Source organism: Paramisgurnus dabryanus, chromosome 8 (genome assembly GCF_030506205.2).
Source record: "Paramisgurnus dabryanus chromosome 8, PD_genome_1.1, whole genome shotgun sequence".
NCBI lineage: Eukaryota > Metazoa > Chordata > Actinopteri > Cypriniformes > Cobitidae > Paramisgurnus > Paramisgurnus dabryanus.
In genome coordinates this window covers 24,757,711-24,776,024 of record NC_133344.1, presented here as the reverse complement: position 1 = coordinate 24,776,024, position 18,314 = coordinate 24,757,711, and the positions used below count along the sequence as shown (strand labels likewise).

The 18,314-nt window shown below is 38.0% G+C and overlaps 2 protein-coding genes across 2 annotated transcripts; one reads left to right on the top strand and one right to left on the bottom strand.

The window, feature by feature from the left end:
• The first annotated feature begins 429 nt into the window (after nt 1-429).
• On the top strand, nt 430-10,012 carry LOC135771081 (uncharacterized). The gene is made up of 4 exons (XM_065281147.2): nt 430-681; nt 883-1,123; nt 7,451-7,515; nt 7,650-10,012. The coding sequence occupies exons 1-4, from the start codon at nt 532-534 to the stop codon at nt 8,967-8,969; spliced, it is 1,776 nt and encodes a 591-aa protein (XP_065137219.1). The 5' UTR covers nt 430-531; the 3' UTR covers nt 8,970-10,012.
• Nucleotides 10,013-10,536: 524 nt separating this feature from the next.
• Nucleotides 10,537-14,690, bottom strand: LOC135771076 (uncharacterized). Its single transcript, XM_065281142.1, has 2 exons — nt 14,633-14,690; nt 10,537-14,200 (listed from the first exon to the last, which is right to left on the bottom strand). Exon 2 carries the CDS (start codon nt 14,179-14,181, stop codon nt 12,118-12,120), a length of 2,064 nt encoding a protein of 687 aa, XP_065137214.1. The 5' UTR covers nt 14,182-14,200; nt 14,633-14,690; the 3' UTR covers nt 10,537-12,117.
• Nucleotides 14,691-18,314: the final 3,624 nt, after the last annotated feature.

Here is an 18,314-nt window from a genome sequence, read left to right as displayed (position 1 = left end):
ACTTTATTGCAGAAACCCATGTGTTTACTTTAAACTTGCTAAGGGTATTAAAAATGTCATTCTGTTCATTTTTTTGTGGAGAAATGGGTAATTTAACCAAAATTTATCTAACATGCATAAGTCATGGTCAATCAGTGATGTTTAAAGTTGTTATGGGTTGCTCTGGAACATCTATAATCTATATTTTTTATTAAATAAAAATTACACCACATCAATGTTTCAAAAAGTTAAGAAATACTACATTCGGTACATTTGGATGCTTTTGGAAAAAGAAAGATCTAGATGTTTACTTGTTTTCTGAAGGCAAAATAAATGCAGTTCTCCGCTATTTTGTTTCAGTTTTAAAATATGTCCAACAATGAGATGTATTGCAAATGCATCAAGCTGTAACTGAACCCCAGGCCAGTGAGGGGCAGCAGTGAGCTCACACTAAATGCATTACCGCCCATGAGAACGGGAAACGTTTTCATTGTGATGTGTAGCTTTTATCTTGAATTACTTTATAGTATAACCTTCTGAAAAAACACAATAATGTCGTTGTTGGAGTCTGAAGTCTTCGCTATTTTGGAGAAGCTTATAAAGGTCACGATTCACGAAGTGACCAAAGTTATGGATTCGTCACGAGGCACATTTCGACAGACAGATGCTGCAGTGCACGAGTCTGCAAAATTGGAGTTTACAGTCAGTGACCCTGTTTTTGTTTTGTAACATTCATTAATGGTTTCACATTATACACAAGTATAAATATGTACTGATGCGGGAAAATGTGTTTATAAACAAGAACAAGTTGAAATCCATCAAATGCGTTCGGCAGATTAGGTGGTAAACAGATGAAATGTATTGAGTCCAAATGGTAACAGATGTTGTATTCGTTTGTTTCAGTCCCATCTGAACGGTGTGTTAGAAAAGCAGGCAAAGGCAGCTGTCAGTGAAATATGCCGGCTTTACTCAGCACTTTTGCATCTTGATTTGACTCCTGTTCAGATGGCACAGGACAGTTTGACATCAAGGCCAAAGCAAGTTGAGAAACAGCAGAAGACCGTTCAGGAGGATGTTGTCAAACAAGAAGATACTACAGACAATGATCACCACAGAAATCAATTCACTGAACAGTTCACATCAGGTGAGATTCATTACCTCTGTTTTATGCATTTATTCATTAAATATGTAAACACTGCCTGTGATTTAATGTTTTTTACATAAATTAATCTATTATAATGTAAAAAACTGTGAAACATAAGCATGATATATTTAATATTGACTGAGACCATGTCAAATATTGAACAGAAACTATGATGTACTTAATCTCATAATTATGAGACTTTATTCTGGATTGTACACACAGGGCACAATATATCGTTTCAGCATCCCAATGTGCACATCTGCAATAATCACATCATAGAGCATTTTTTTCCAGAAATAAAAACTGTTTTGGATTCCTTTGGCAGTGTTACACTATAAAATTATGGTTCACCTCATGAAAGACAAGGTGGTAACAATTAATATTGTTCCAAAGAAGATTTTGTGAACACTTGCCAAAATGTATGTAATACCATTATGCAACTATTTTGGTAAAGTTGCCAGTGCCGTACAAGAAATCCAAGAATTCAAGTCGTTTATTACATGGTTTGTTCGAATGCTTGATTCTGATTGGCCAGTCACGACATTTTGCAGGTTTGTTATGTAAGGGATAATGTAGAGGCAGCCGGTAGTTATCGGGAAATAAGCCCCGACAGTGTGATCAGGACCCGACGCGAAGCGTTATTATGTGGGTGATTCTCACGAAAACTTGGTTTGAAAAATGTCAAGCATGAAAATGTAAAAATTGCTTAAATTTACTTTTTTTCACACCAGACATTAGAAACAAAGTCTGGAGTATATGGGAACATTAATTTAAAAACGTTTACTTATCATTTAACACTTTTTGTAACATAATTTCAAAAGTAAGTCCTAAAAAATCTCATTACCGCAACAGTCAGAAAACATCAACACTGTTAGAAAAGCTAATATAATTTCACATTTTTAAAAATGGATTATTAATAGTCATGCACAGTAAATTGAAATTCTGAAATAATATTTATTTTAAATTTAACGTTTTTTTTTATTTTGTTTTATTTAGCTCATATACCGCAACACCTTCCACAATTTGCAACTATTTTTTTTTATATTTCGAAGAAACCTGACACATTTTCAAAATGACATGACAAACCTGAAAGAACATAATTTGGAGATTCTGCACATGCGTTTAAAATCAAAGTATTATGCTTCTATTAATGAAATTAACATTTAATAAGTATCTGTTGCGGTAATGATACATAGGTTTCGGAAATGAGGTTAATTATTTCGGTAATGAGAATACATATACTAGCCTGAGATTTTGTTAAAAACAAATTATAAAGTAGAAAAAACTGATAATATTTACAGCATCATGCGTTGAAGTTCAAAACTGTTTTATTGTGTAGTCTTTGAAAAAAATATTATAGAAAAAACATGAGAACAGGAAGGCCTATATTAATATCCCTTTGTGTCATATTTAAGTCCCCATTTATGCATTTAACATACTGAAATAAGATGGTCTTGATGACATATGCTGCCTACAAATGCGAGCTCTGAAGGCTGCAGCCAATGTCAGCTGGATATCAAAAAACATTTGTGTAAATAAGATGAAAAATATTTCCTTGCTGGATATGATTTGGTCTTCTGACCTTTTATCATTCTGTATCTGTTTCCATTAATACGCGAGAGAGAGAGAGAGGCTGTGTCCGAAAGCTTAGACAGCTGACTTGTTGACTCGCTGCCTTATGAGACAATGACAATGAGAAATGCTTTAGGACAGACTTCAAAGGCAGCAAAATTGAATTCAGGTTAAAATGTAAGCAGCCCTCTCTATGTTCCGTGATGTCGCAAATCTGCTTGTGGTGCGGAGGTCTGATGGACCCACTCTGTGTGCTCTGCTTGGGGCTTCTCCACCTAAAGGCGGCAATTGTTGGCTCAGGGTGTCCCTTATTGTGAGGATCTCCCGATGAAGGTGCTCAGGACCCGGCTCAACATCGCCCTTTGATGTTTCTTACTGCAGTGTCCCACTGCCGGCAAAGAGCCGCAGGTGGTTGTCCTCCCCTCTCTCACCACTTCAGTTTGTCGCCGAGAGCCTGTGTCCTGAACCGGGAGCTGCCATGTCTGTTTCCTTTGGGTTTCCAGCGGAGGAAGATGAGATGTCTCTGAGAGCTTTGGACGGAGACTGGGACCAGTCTCCACGTGGTGCATCAGCCACACAGCCCGCCTTCTACAAGGAACTGGTGCGCATTCTCTTCAAAGCCTTGCAGGACTTGGAGATTGAGTAGAGCACCCCACAAGATCCCCAGAGAAGCAAGCTTGACTTTTGTTTTCTTCACTCGGGCCGCCCCGCTGCCGCTCGGAGAAAAGTCACCAAAGCGTGGGCTACCCCTCCCCCCATTTTTTTTCTTAGGTAGGCTACCTGTGTATTCCTCCCATCAAGGACGGGCATTAAGGCTCTGGATGAAGGCAGCACGGATCTAAATACCTTCAGGGATCTGAGGATGGCTACGAATTTCACGCTAAGGGCCACGAAGACCACTCATGGTGCTCATGCACAGTCACGCCCGTTTCTCTATCCGGCCTGTTTGGGGACACGGTGGCCACAATCACGGAGCATTTCTCGGAAGCGGTGAAAAGCTCTAAGGCTATGAGCCACTTCCTACCTCACCACCCTGTGTCTCATGGACCAGAACCGGTGGTGCATCGCAAGACTCCCTGGCACAAATCCTCCAGTATATGATGCAAGAAACCGGGTCCTGGGGGACTGCCGTCCGGAACGAAGCCGTGTTCCTGACAAGAGTGCTGTGAAGAAGAGAACGCTGAGCGGCGGAAAAGAATGAGAGTCTCGTTGGATGTCCCCCTGGCTGTTGCGGGCGACGCAGGGACTTTATGTTGAAATGTTTGTCTGTTAAATGTAATAAAGATTGTTATTTTGTCAAAAACAGAGCATTCTTCTCTTCAGTTGGTTTTGTGTTGCTCGCCTCACATAAGCGTCTACAACACGCCCCCCCCCACTCTCGAACACAACCCACATGCTGCAAAGACAGCGGAAAGGGTTAATGCACAGTCCTAATGAATTGTGCAAAAACCCGCTTTCTGTAACAGCGCTGGGCGCTTATAGGCCATCCTCTCTGGTGTCTGTGACTCACGCACTGCGCAGAAAGGAGGTAGTCTCCCTTTGTCCCTCGCCCCCACGCAGCAATCTGACGCTGCAGACAGCGCGCGTTGTGCGGTCGCAGGGAGCTGAGATGCAGGCACACATGGGATCCAACTTTGTGGATCTTGTGAAGCAACTGCTGTTGCAGCGCCTAGACGCGTGGCGTGCCATCGCTAGGTTGTCTTTGATACCTGAAAGTGGAAAGAAAGCATTACATTAAATTAGCATGTCTCACAACATTGGAAGAAAAAAATGTATGTACACATCATAATATATTATAGACTTGTTGCGTTGTGTTGTGTGTGTGTGCCATGTACATTTCCTAACACTGTAGTGTTTTTTTTGCTAAATACACCTGCTAGTAATATCTCCAAACCTAACCTCTTTCTCTCCTTCCTTCTGTGCTCCTCGAGCCATTCTGGGTTGCTGTTAAGTTTCTCCCTGAACTTTGTCAAACTGGCCTTTGCTTAAGTTTTTTTCTCACTTGCTGATTGTCTACAATGAAGCATCATAAAGCAAAATATCAACAGTTATTACATTTTAAATTTGTATTTAATTCATAAGATATATTTTAAAGTAATAAACAATATGCTTAAATTCTCATTTCCGAAACAGAAGTTCTCTTTACCGCAACTGCTATTAAATAATTGCGGTATATGAGAATGGTGTTGCGGAGGATGAGGTACCCCAGTATGTTTTGCTAAAAATAGAGAAGCCATGAAGGCTTTGCTCATTTTTTATTCAGTGCATATAATTAGACTTTAATAAAGAACATTTTCATAAAAAAATTGTAAATCAAAAAATTTTCGAAATGTAGAAAACTACCTGTTTCGGTAATGATAATCAAAATGTTGTGTAAGCATTCTGACAAGAGAATATTTCAAATTTAACTGGAAAGATATAAAGAGATGATCTTACCTGGTAGCCATCTTGAAGTAACTGGTCCATGTGCTTGGTCACTCAAAATCAAACTTTATTAAAATTCTGTATGTGTGCTTAAACTGTTCTCAAAAAGTGTTGCGGAGGATGAGAACATCAGGCACGGACACAACATTTTCCTAATTTTTCTTCATTATTATTATACATGAATATTCAGTAAATTATTTTTCTGTCATCTAAAGTAGTCTAGCAAAACATCAATTTATTTTTTTTCTAAATATTTTTGTGTTAATTTGTTTAAATTACAACATAACGCATGTTCAAACATAGCCGGACGCATTGCGGTAATGAGAATTTAAGCAGAAAATTAGATAAAATTGACAAATTGTATATTCTTATGTTAAAATCACACATTGTGCAAGCTAGAACACAGTATTGTGTTAATTCTGATGCTTTTTAATATTACTATATTACACATTTTATAGCTAAAATCATTAGTGCCGTGGTGTTCCAATGGTTTCGTGAGAATCACCCATTTTGGAGCGGTTATTATTCGAAAAGAACGAACCTGCAAATGTCTCAACTGACCAATCAGAATCAAGCATTCCAGAGAGCCGTGTAATAATACCGGATAACAACTAATACACAGTAACCCTGATGCAGCAATCATTTTGACAGGTAAAGTTTAATTCTATAAATATTTGAGGAAAACACCACCGTTTTTCAATATTTTACTGTGTTCTTACCTCAGCTTAGACAAATAAATACATACTTATCTTTCTCTATGCGTACACTAAATATTTGTACAGAGCGTCATGAATGTGTTAGGGTTTAGCCTAGCCCCATTCATTCCTTAGGATCCAAACAGGGATGATTTTAGAAGCCACAAAACACTTCCATGTTTTCCCTTTTTAAAGACTGTTAAATGAGTAGTTACACGAGTAAGTATGGTGGCACAAAACGTGGCGATTTTTTAAGTGGATAAAAATGACAACTATATTGTATGGCGGAAGAGTTAAAGGGGACAGAGAATGAAAAACCATTTTTACCATGTTTTTTTGTTGAATAATGGTAGTCTACCCGCATTCACCAACATACAAAAAGTGCTAGACATGCTAAACATCTCAGTCTCATAGAAATTCCTCTTTTAGAAATGTCAGCCAGAAAACGGCCCAATCTGAAAAACTGATGCTTATGACATAACAAGCATCTAACTGCCCCTCCACTTTAAAATAATTGGCTAAATTTTTTGAGTGGCAGCAAAGTCAGCCAATCAAAAATGAGATTGCAAGTTAAGCCAGTAGGGGGAGCCAAATAGGTGCAAAACCACTTGTTTAAAATCCCCCACCCTAATAGAGCTATCCGAGAGAGGTTTTTAGGAAGCTTTCAAGGCATTACAGACCAAACAAAAAATTTTTTGTCTACATGTCACATCACAGAACAAGGATAAATACTCTGTTCAATCATTCTTTGTCTCCTTTAAGGGCTCGTTATAGTCGTGCGTAGGTCTTATGGTGTAGCCGCAACGCAGTAGGTTCCGCCTTCGGTTTTCATTTATACTTTGCGTCGACGTGCAAACACACGCGCAAACCGCTGGTAGGCAGTATCCACGCGTTTAACCACAGTAGCAGCGCGACCGTCATAGAAGAAGAAGCTTGGCAAGTTAACCCACAAACGAAGAAGAAACAGCAACTTGTTGTGTATGATTTGAGAAGACCAGCAATGATGGAAGTAAATAAACAGCGACTTTTGTTGCAGTTGAGTTAAATCACTCCTCAACTTGGCTCATCTTTGTTTTCACCATCGCAAAACGGAAATACCTATGACGCAGTTTTTTTTGTCTGATGGGAGGGGTTCTGGTGGACCAATCACAGCGCTTGCGGTCCGCGTAGATCTGATGCTCTGTTAAAATTTTTGCGAGGTGCACGTCAGGCTACGCAGAGCTCCGCACAGGCTACATATAGCCTACGCTGTAGCTACGCCGTAAAACCTACGCACGACTATAAATCGGGCTTTAGTTTGCAGCACTTCGACCTCAGACACAGTAATATTGACAAAAGTTTGAGCGAGAGGAGGAGTAGTCAGGAGTGATGATGTTACTGCACGCTGAGGTCGAAGTGACGTTTGAACTTCTTGTCTTAAAACCAAAATTAAATGGGTATTCCTTGCAGAAGGTATGCATTCGTTAAAAAAATGGGTGATCTCATGAGGTAAATAGTAAGCAGGATAATTTACAGCCAGACATTTTTATTGCAAAATAAGCCCATTCAGTGTGATACTATAATACCATGCATTCATAGTCACAAATATTTTTCAAGGCAAATTTCTTAAGATTTGTGGTCTGTTTTGCCATTGCAGCTTCTGAAGAGAACATTGAGGTTGTGGTAAACTGGGGACAGGAGGAAATCATTGACACTGTAACAGTAAGTCATTAAGTGCAATAAGTCAAACTTTTAATATTGTATTGCAAATTCTGACTTAACTGTGTCATATGTAAATGTTAATTGCAACCTCTAATCACACATTCTCTTTTTTTCCCTCCAACTAAAACACAAAGACTGTGGTTATTACAGAAGACATGACAACAGATTATTTAGAAAACAGCACTTCAGAAGTGAGTGATGATGCCATACATCTTCAGCTTGTGCCATCACAGAAGAATGATGTCGGCTGTTTGGGATCCCAGATTTCAAAAAGCACACTGGGCTTTCGAAAGGGGGTTAAACAGTTTAGCTGTAAACACTGTAGAAGAAAATTTGATTCCATTATTCATTTAAGAGCTCATTTGGTCCTCCATCAAGCAGCAAAAAGATCACACAGTTTGGATGTACACAACAAACTTCATGCTAACAAGCGACCTTCTAGTTGCGATCAGCGTGGGAAGAAGTGGAGCAAAAACAGACAGCTAAAAACTCGCCAGAAGGCGCGTGATGCACACAGATTCCTTTGTAAATATTGTGGGAAATCATTTTGCCGAGCTTACGATCTCAGAAAGCATCTGGTGGTCCACACAAAGGAAAAAGAGCATAGATGTGACGTATGCGGGAAGAGTTTCGGCCTACCTACTAATCTGCGTCGGCACCAGAGAATCCACACGGGCGAGAAGCCATTCGAATGCCAGACTTGCGGGCGAAGTTTTAACCAGCAAAATACACTGAAGGCACACAAGCTAACTCACACTGGTGAAAAACCGTACAAATGCAAAATTTGCGGTCAGGGCTTTGCACAGAAGCGGATGCTTAATTTGCACGAGGGACACAACGTGGGACAAACGGGCCACAGCTGTTTTGTGTGCGGCGTTTTGTATGGTTGCAAGAATGCACTGAGAACACACTTCCAGGCTCATGCTGGACAGATGCCCATCCCATGTATGGTGTGCGGAGAGACTCTCGTTTCCATCAACACTTTAAAATTTCACCATCACAATCCACAGCAAACCAGCCATACGGATCATGTCAAACAAACCACACTATACAACTGTAACATGTGTGAAAAGTCCTTTAATACTGCGGGCAGTCTGAAGATACATGAGAGGATTCATACAGGGGAGAAGCCCTATCCCTGCTCAGTGTGCGGAAAAGCGTTTAGTCAACAAGCTTCCCTTAAGGCTCACCAGACGTTACATACCGGCGAAAGACCTTTTGTTTGCGGCGTGTGTTCGAAAGGCTTTTGCAACTTAGGAAATCTCCGTAGACACGAGCGCATACATACCGGGGAAAAGCCATTCAGTTGTGACGTATGTGGACGTGCATTTAACCAATCTAATGCTCTCAAAGCTCATCTGCACATTCACACGGGGGAGAAGCAATACATGTGTGACAAGTGTGGAAAAAGTTTTGCTTATCTACGAAATCTGAGGTGCCATAAATGTATATAAAATTTACAGTAGTTACAGTACCGTAAAGTTATATTTTAGTATTCAGGTTGTCAAATGCCTTGTTTGAATTTGTTTTGTTTAAAATTGGCATCTTCAAATTTACTTAAGAATGTTCAGCGAAGTGTAAAGCACTTTTTGTTAATGCCAATTAAAGTCTTATAGAGATGATTCAGTCTTTATGACTCAATGCCTGCATTATTTAACTTTTAAAAGCAAATGAAAATAGACATGAGTTCAACTGATAATCTTGCATTATACAAACAATAAGCAACAAAATCACTTTTGTTGTGTGTTTTTTGTTTTGTTTGTTTTTGATCATTTAGAAGGCATTTCCTAATCCTCTTCATTATACTAGCTTCACCATGAATTGCATTTGAACATAATTCTTATTAATAACAATAATTGAGCAACTCAATTCTTTGACTTCAGTCAAATATGAGATAATGATATTAACCGATGGTCTTAAATGTTCTTCAAATACCTTCGCTTCAAATCCGTTTAATCCTGGCCTTAGGCCATTCAGAAAAGAAACGTTTTTTTTGGCTAAATTCGCTAAACGGCTACATCGATTTTTAGCAAAGTCCCTTTAGTGCCTAGAAGATGAATGGTGGCGCATGAAATGACCATGGAGCACATTCAAACTTGTCTCTTGTGAGTACTTGAACCTGAAAACAGAACGAATGTGGCAGTCACATGGCAGCGCCCCCCAATGTGTGGTTTAGTTTCTTTATTTTTTAGATTCTGGCTTTAATCATTTGCAGTGTTTCTAGTTGCATCTATGGTGATTTTGCAACTGTGTTTTGTCCAAAACTGTGGATTATTTGACAAAAAAGCTTGCATGCACTGAACTCCTCAATTGTAACAAATGGTTTATTTCAAGGTTTGCGGCTCTCCTGATTTTGCCAAGTGGTTGATGTCCTCATGGCAACATTATGTTGACCCTGGGACAACATTTCAATCAACCAATCAGATTTCAGAAATAAGTTTACAGTTTGTTTTAAGGTTAAGATTACAACCAGGATTAGCTGTTTCTAGACCATTGTTTTTCACGTATCATGTCCCTCTGATTTTAGGGTTTGGTTATGGATAGGGTTGGGGTTTGGGGTGGGTTTAGGTTTTATTTAGAAAAATGTTGTCCTTGGGTCAACACAACATTTCGAGCTTTCCCAAACTGACAGAATTGCAGGGGGTTCATGAGTTAATGAAAAACAATTAAACAAATTACAATTAAAGGCGCTCTAAACGAATTCACACGTTTTAGGCCATAAAACATTTTTTTTTACATACAGCAAACATCTCTTCACTATCTATTGGCTGCATATCCCCGCGGCCTCTGTAGACAGCCCAGGCTCCACAAACAGCAACAAAAACAAAGTGGTGCAGCCTACAACCACGAAACATAACAAACGTGTTCCAGCCAATAAACGACAAGAAGGATTTGGGGGTGAGGTTTGGGGGGTTAGTGCACGTGAGGGAGCACAGAAGGGAGAGGAGGGGCAAGGGAGAGAGTGAGAGAGAGGGAGGGGGAGGAGTTAGCTACGCTCAGTTTTGTTTGACAACACTTCGAAAGTCAACAAGAAGTGATGTCACACAGATTCGCTTAGAGCGCCTTTAAACATAAAATGTAAAAAAAATAATTAAAAAATAACACACACTTACACAAATGATATATTTTATTTGTTTAATTTGAATGTCATTGCCATTACACAGCACTACAATTTATCAGAAAACTGAGAACTCATACAAAATGGACAAGGTACGTTTTATGTACCAGGAAAAGAAAATTACCAGACGAAGGTCCAATAACGGGCAATAATAACAATAAAATTGTAAAAATATAATTGATAAAACTAATGAAAAATAAATGTTTTTAAAGTTGCTAAACATGCTTATGTGCTTTTCAATTATCAAAGGCATTCGGCTGAAAAAAAGATTTAAAAAACCCTAATTTATATTGTCAAAATTTAAACAAAACAAAAAAGTCTGAAGGAATTATACAAATAAGGTTCCAATAAGGTTGTATTTGTTAACTTTTGTAAATGCTAACTTTAATTGACATGAAGTTACAATAAGCAATAAAGGTTTTTAACATTTATTAAACTTTGTTAAAAGGGACATTACACAAGACTTTTTTAAGATGTAAAATAAATCTTTGGTGTCTCCAGAGTACATATGTGAATTCAAGCTCAAAATACCACGTAGATAATTTATTATAACATGTTAAAATTGACACTTTGTAGGTGTGCGCAAAAATGTGATGTTTTCGGTGTGTCCTTTAAAATGCAAATGAGATGATCTAAATGGCAGTGCCGTGGTTGGATAGTACAGATAAAGAGGCGGTATTATCCCCTTCTGACATCACAGGGGGAGCCAAATTTCAATGACCTATTTTTTCAAATGCTTGCAGAGAACGCTTTACCAAAACTTAGTTAATGAGTTGATCTTTTTCACATTTTCTAGGTTGATAGAAGCACTGGGTACTAAATTATAGCACTTTAACATGGAAAAAGTCAGATTTTCATGATATGTCCCCTTTAATACCAATACAGTTGTTCATGTTAGTTAATGGTGCATTAATGTTAACTTTTTTAAATTAGTAAAAGCTGAAATGAACATGACCTATGATTATTAAATATGTAGAAGCATTGCTTATTGTTAGTTCATCTTAGCTAATGCATTAACCAATTTTAACAAATACAACATATTATAAAGTGTAACCACCATTGTTTTATTAAAGCATTTTTATACTGTACATTTTTATGGATTCATTAATTTGCTGATTTTTCAAGACAACAAAATTATAAAAGAAATTACTAATATGAAAAAAATGCAACCTAGGATCCAACCTAGTTTTACAGCCACACAACCACAGCTTGCAGCCATTTCTTAGAAACACCCGAATAAGTGAATTCAAGGTATAAGTTATGAAATGAGTAAGTGGAATTTCCCTTTTGGCCTCTATGAAATAATCGTGTCATGCACTTTACGTATTATCCATCATATTTACAATGTCATGTCATGTAAATTCTTTGTTTGATTTCTGTCAGCATATGCATTCAAAATAGGTCAGCTTGGTTATTTGCTTACAAGCTCTGGTTGGTTTTTTTTCTTAGCACCTTAACCACATATGAAAGGCTTGCACAGCAATTCATACAGTGAAGAAGTGAAAAGCCAGAGAGAACGCAATGAAAACTGTTGATATCTCAATGTTATGACTGTACACAGAGAAATAGGCAGTGTTTGTACAGTGCTGTGACAATGAGGATGGAAAATGGGCTGGATAGGAAAGATCTCGGCCAGAGGAGCATTTGAGTGGTGTTTCTCCTACCAGAACAGTATTATTGTTGAACCACAGACTTGTGTACAAAATGGACTTGCAAGAGCAATCCCAGGGATTCTCATTAAGATGGATAAGTTTCAGGTTTCTTAAAGGCAACAGTGTCCCTTTCTCCATTGAGCGCAGCTGATTAGATTTAATGTAGAGATGTGTTAAGTTCACTAAGCCTTTAAACTGTGCAGGATCAATGCGCTGGAGCTGGTTCTTGTCCAGATCGAGCTCTTCCAAATTGGTCAGAGCTGAAAACACTTTGGTGGGCAAGTATGACAGCTGGTTTGCTTGCAGGTGGAGCCTTTGAAGATTTCTCAAAGATGAAAAGAGGTCTTCTGGAAGTGCGTTGAGTTTATTGTAGCTCAGATCCAGCAATTTCAGTATGGACAGATCTTTAAAAACTGACGAGGACAGGTAATGCAGATTATTGTTGGACAAATCTAGAATCTTCAAGTTTGTAAGTCCTGTGAAAAATCCAACAGGGATGATTTTTATCTGGTTGTCATTCAGGCATAACTCCCGTAACCTACTGAGATTAGTCAGTAGATTTTCATGTAAACTTGACAGTCTGTTGTTGTTGAGTTTCAGTGTGTGCAGTCTTTTAAGACCATGAAAGGATGACTTTGAAATGTAGTGGATGTGATTGTTGTCCAGATGTAGATCCCTCAGATGTTTTGTCTTTTGAAAGAGGTGCCTTGGAATCTCCTCAAGAACATTGTTGCTTAGGTCAAGTTCCTTAAGCTTTGTCAGCATCATAAATGTTTGTGGGCTAAGCTTTGAAATGCGATTGTTATCCAACTGTAGATCACATAATTTGTGAAGTGGGTGAAATAGGTTGGGTGGAATAACAGAAATATTATTGTTATCCAACTGGAGCTCTGTTATGTTGCTTGAATTGTTGAACAAATCATCCGGAAGGTACTTCAGATTATTGTGATAAAGGTTAAGGTCCTCGAGATTCTCCAAGTCTTGAAACGCTTGTGAAGTTAAGGACTTCAGTTGATTGAAACTCAGATCTAATGCACCCAGACGGGACAGACCTCTTAGGGAACCGGCGGCCAGAGAAACGAGAGCATTATAACTCAAGTCCAAATGCTTCAATCCAGGATTGTCTGAGAAAACATCCTCAGGAACACTAGTGATGTCATTTCTCTGAAGATAGAGGCTAGTGAGATTTGGGTTGTTGCTGAGGAACCCGATATGTATCGCAGTTAACCCATTTCGACTAAGATCAAGGTGATCCAGTGCTGTTGCACCCTTAAATATTTCATTGCCTACACTTTTCAGATTGTTTTGTGACAGATACAGTTTAGACAGATTGGTGCAGTTTTCAAATACATCCATCGCTATCATCTTAATCTTATTGCTTTTTAGTTGGAGGTCCATCAGGGCAGGAGCTCCCTCCAGGACCCCATAAGATAAACTGAAAATTTGATTAAAATTCAGATTAAGGATTTTAAGGTTAATCAAACCATAAAGAAACTTCTGAGGCAGAGTATCAATGTCGTTGTCACTGAGGTCTAATATTTTAAGATTTGCTAATCCTTGAAATTGTCTTTGTGTTAATATATTTAGTGCATTTCCTGCAAGAAATAGCTTGGTAAGATTACGCATGTTCTGCCAAATGCTGTCAGAAGTCAGTGACAAATTTAAGCGATTATTGGTTAGATCTAGAACCAACAATTCTTCCAAACCTTCATTCGGGAGTGCCTCTATTTTGTTATGTGTAGCATATAATTGCCTTGTACCCTGGGGGAGGTGAGGAAACTTCAGAAGGTTTTGGTTCGAACAGGTTATGATGTCAAAATCTTCACATTTGCAGATAATTGGACAGGCATCAACTACTGCCATGAGAACCAAAGCCATTGTCAAACTCCAAAACATTTTAAATGATCCACAAGGTCTAAAGAAAGCAAAAAAAAAAAAAAAAAATGCATTGTGACACATCTGTAAGTTTTAATAAATGTAATGCATTTATATTGAATTATTGTTTAATTTTACACAATTCACACAGATTTTTGAGAATAGAAACTGAATACAAAATTTAGTTTAATGTAAAATGCTTCATGCATAGATGCAATATTTTAGTAAAATTTAAACAGCAGAATTTTCATTCTTGGCAACATATTAAATGTGGCCACATTTAAATGTCTAACATTGAATTTAATTTTTTTACACATAATACTGCTTTAGCAAATGTAAAGATGTATTTGAGTTATTTATGAATTCAGGTCCTTTTAAAAATGTATGTTACAGTTTACATTTCAACTATTAAAGTATTGTTTTTAAATAACTTTAAATGCATGTATTTAAAGCATGTGTTTAAATGACTTACCAGCACAAAAATCTGACTTGAAAACAGTTGACTGGAAGTCTTCAAAAGTAACCTGTCAGCAAATTCAACTGAGGTTTATAGGCCCCATTTGTGATGTCACATCCTTTTATAAAGAAATGTATTGTCTTAACCACATGGATGCACCAAAATCTCACCACAGGTCACCTTAGTGGAGCTCAACATAGACACAATAGACAAATCAAGCAAACAAACCACATGATCAAGTCACTGAAAACATTTGGATAATTACAAATTTAATTGCAATTCTTATTTGAATTGTTGACTATTATGCAAAACTAGTTGGTCTTTCAATTGGGCTGTAGCAATTATAATCATTTAACATCACTTTTCTCTAACCTAAAGGGCCCATGGCATGAAAATGTTAGCATTGCCACTTTGTAGGTGTAAGCAAATATGTGTAGTTTTGGGTGTGTCCTTTAAAATGCAAATGAGCGGATGAAGTGCAAACACTGATCACAATGATGGTGGTTTGATGCAGTTCAAACTCAATTGTGCTCTCAATTATTTTTTATCTCTCTCTCTTTCTCTCTAAATGGCAGTGATGTGGTTGGATAGTGGAGATTAAGGGGGCAGTATTATTATAATAAGATCTCCTTATGACATCATGACCTAATTTTTGCTCACACCAACAAAGTGGCAATGCTAACATTTTCATGCCATGGCCTCTTTAAGAATGGCAAGGTGATAAGTGTAATTACGCAAGTACTGCTAAAATCTGAAATAAATGTGTATTAGTCTTTAATATTTCAGCTTTTACATACATGCCCACAAACATTTAATTTATATAATGTAATACTTTTATACAGACTGACAAAATAAACTAGTACTAAAGCAGTACATACACTGTCAGAATTAATTGGTCCCAAGCTGTCAATGGGTCAGTATCCTTTCAAATGTTTGTCACACTTTAATGTTTCAGATCGTGAAACTAATTTAAATATTATTCAAAGATAATACAAGTACACATGCAGTTTTTAAATGAAGGTTTTTATTAAAAATTGTATTGAGGTCAGGACTTTGACTATGCCACCCCAAAGCATTCATTTTGTTTTTCTTCAGCCATTCAGAGGTGGACTTGCTGATGTGTTTTGAATTTTTGTCCCCTGCTGAACCCAAGTTTGCTTTAGCTAGAGGTCACGAAGAGATGGCCGGACATTGTCCTTCAGGATTTTTGAAAGACAGCAGAATTCATGGTTCCATTTATCACAGCAAGTCGTCCAGGTCCTAAAGCTGCAAAACAGTCCCAGACCATCACACTACCACCACCATATTGTACTGTTGGTATGATGTTCTTTTTCTCAAATGCTTTGTTACATTAATGCAAGACGTAACGGGACACACACCTTCCAAAAAGTTAAACTGTCTTGTCAGTTCACAAAGCATTTTCTCTTGGGGATTATCAAGATGTTTGCTGGCAAAATTGAGACAACTTTCTTTTTTTTGCTCAGCAGCGGTTTTCGTCTTGGAACTTTGTAATGCAGGCCATTTTTGCCCAGTCTCCATTCTTATGGTGGAGTCATGAACACTGACCTTAACACTAAGCACTTTCACTTTTCACCAGTGGCGTAGCGTCTGGGCATGCAGGGCCCTGGGCCCGCCCCAGCTTTTAATAGAAAATTTTCAATTTAATTTTTATTTGTGGCCGCAATAAATATATTTTTGCATGCATATCATGTGTAGTGATTTCTTATTTCTCCATAATGTCTAATATTTCCGTCATTTCTTGTTTGCGTTTATTATTTTTTTTGCACTCCGCGGCTGCCGTAGACTACTACGCCATCATTTTTTGCAATACGCATCGCCGCGCCAAAAAAAAGAAAACACAGTGTGAGAGGTTACTATAGCGGCTATCTACATGAATATTAAGGATGGACAAATATAAACATAAAAGTGGGAGAAAGAGAAAAGAGAAGGTGGAGAAAAGAGAAAAGAGAAGGCGGAGAAGTTAGTCACGAGTCAAAAAAACATTTAGTTTTTTTTTTTTTATTAAATCTACCCTTTAAAGTAAAAAGTAAAGTAAAAATATTTGACTACATTATTAAAAGTATATGTTGTTAACAGACCTGCGTGCCTTAGTTAACAGTGCCAACAGGCAAGGACGCCCGTACATTTTTTTTGCATATGGGCCCGGGACTGACTTGCTACGCCACTGCTTTTCACACAGGGCCATCTGTGTTTGGATTTTGTTTTCCCTTCATAATAAAAACCTTCATTAAAAACTGCATGTTGTGTTTACTTGTGTTATCTTTGATTAATATTTTATATTTCATGATCTGGAACATTAAAGTGTGACAAAAAATTGAAGGGGGGCCAACACTTTTTCACACCACTGTATGTATACATTTGGTACTAATATCTAACTGTGAGGTACTAATATTTACACTTTGGTACCAATATGCACCTCTAAGGTACTAATATGACCTTTTTAGGTGCAAAGATGTACCAACCCAGTGACAGCTAGAGACCATTTTTTCTGATGGTGTACACAGTACATATTAGTAACCACTAGATGGTGAAACTGAGACAATTGATTGCACGTAATCATAGGGGAACCATTTTTAGCACTACAGATTATGACATATGTAGCACCTCTGTAGTTTCAAGTTTAGTTTATTTATATAGCTATAGCACATTTAAAACAGCCACAAGACAACAACATAAAATAAAAAAACAAGAGCAACTAAAAGAAAATAGAACATGAATAAAAATACAATAAGCAGGAAAATAAATATATAAGAAATATCATCATAGAATTGATATGGCCAGAGCAAATAAAACTAACTAGAACACTAATAAGAAAGTAAGTAAGCCAGAAGTTAATCCTAATAGGCCAATAAAAACAAATGGGTGTTTAGAAAAGCCTTAAAGTAGGGGCCATTCTGATCTCCACTGGAAGGTCATTCTATAGGCGATGACCAATTACAGAGAAGGCACGGTCACTTCTATTCAGAATGAGGACTTGAAAAAAAAGGCTCTTGTCACCAGATCTTATAGGCGTATTGGGGGGATACACTGATGCAGCAATTCAGCTATGTAGACAGGTGCTTGATTATGCAACGATTTAAAAACAAATAACAAAATTTTAAACTGTATTCTAAAAAAATGAACAGGCAGCAAAAGAAAGAGTAGGGGGAGGCTGTTGACCTGGAGCAAGGCAGATATGGCCTAGGCAGTTTTACAACCCTGGTGTTCCTGATGTGTCCAGTAGGGTGTACAGTGAGTTCGCATCCTCACATATATACACTAGATGTCGCCTTGGGGTTCTAAGCATGCATCAAAACCGCCGCCATCTTAGAACAGGGGTCTTGTCATTGGAAGTAGCTAGGTAAAGCTGCTATCTCTGCCTGTACTTCAAATTCATGGTTGATGCCGGACTTTTGTGCTGCGTACCCTGCTGAAAAAAACAGCATCAAACCAGCATGGGAATTATGCTGGTTTAGCTGGTGGTCACCAGCATACCAGCACCAAAACACAACATACGCTGGTCTTGCTAGTATGACCAGCATGAGATGCTGGTGCTAATGCTGGTTTGGTGCTGGTTTAGCTGGTGCTAATGCTGGTGCTGATGCTGGTTTAGCTGGTGTTCACTAGCAAACCAGCACCAAAACACAACATATGCTGGTCTTGCTGGTATGCTGTTTTTTTCAGCAGGGTATGGATG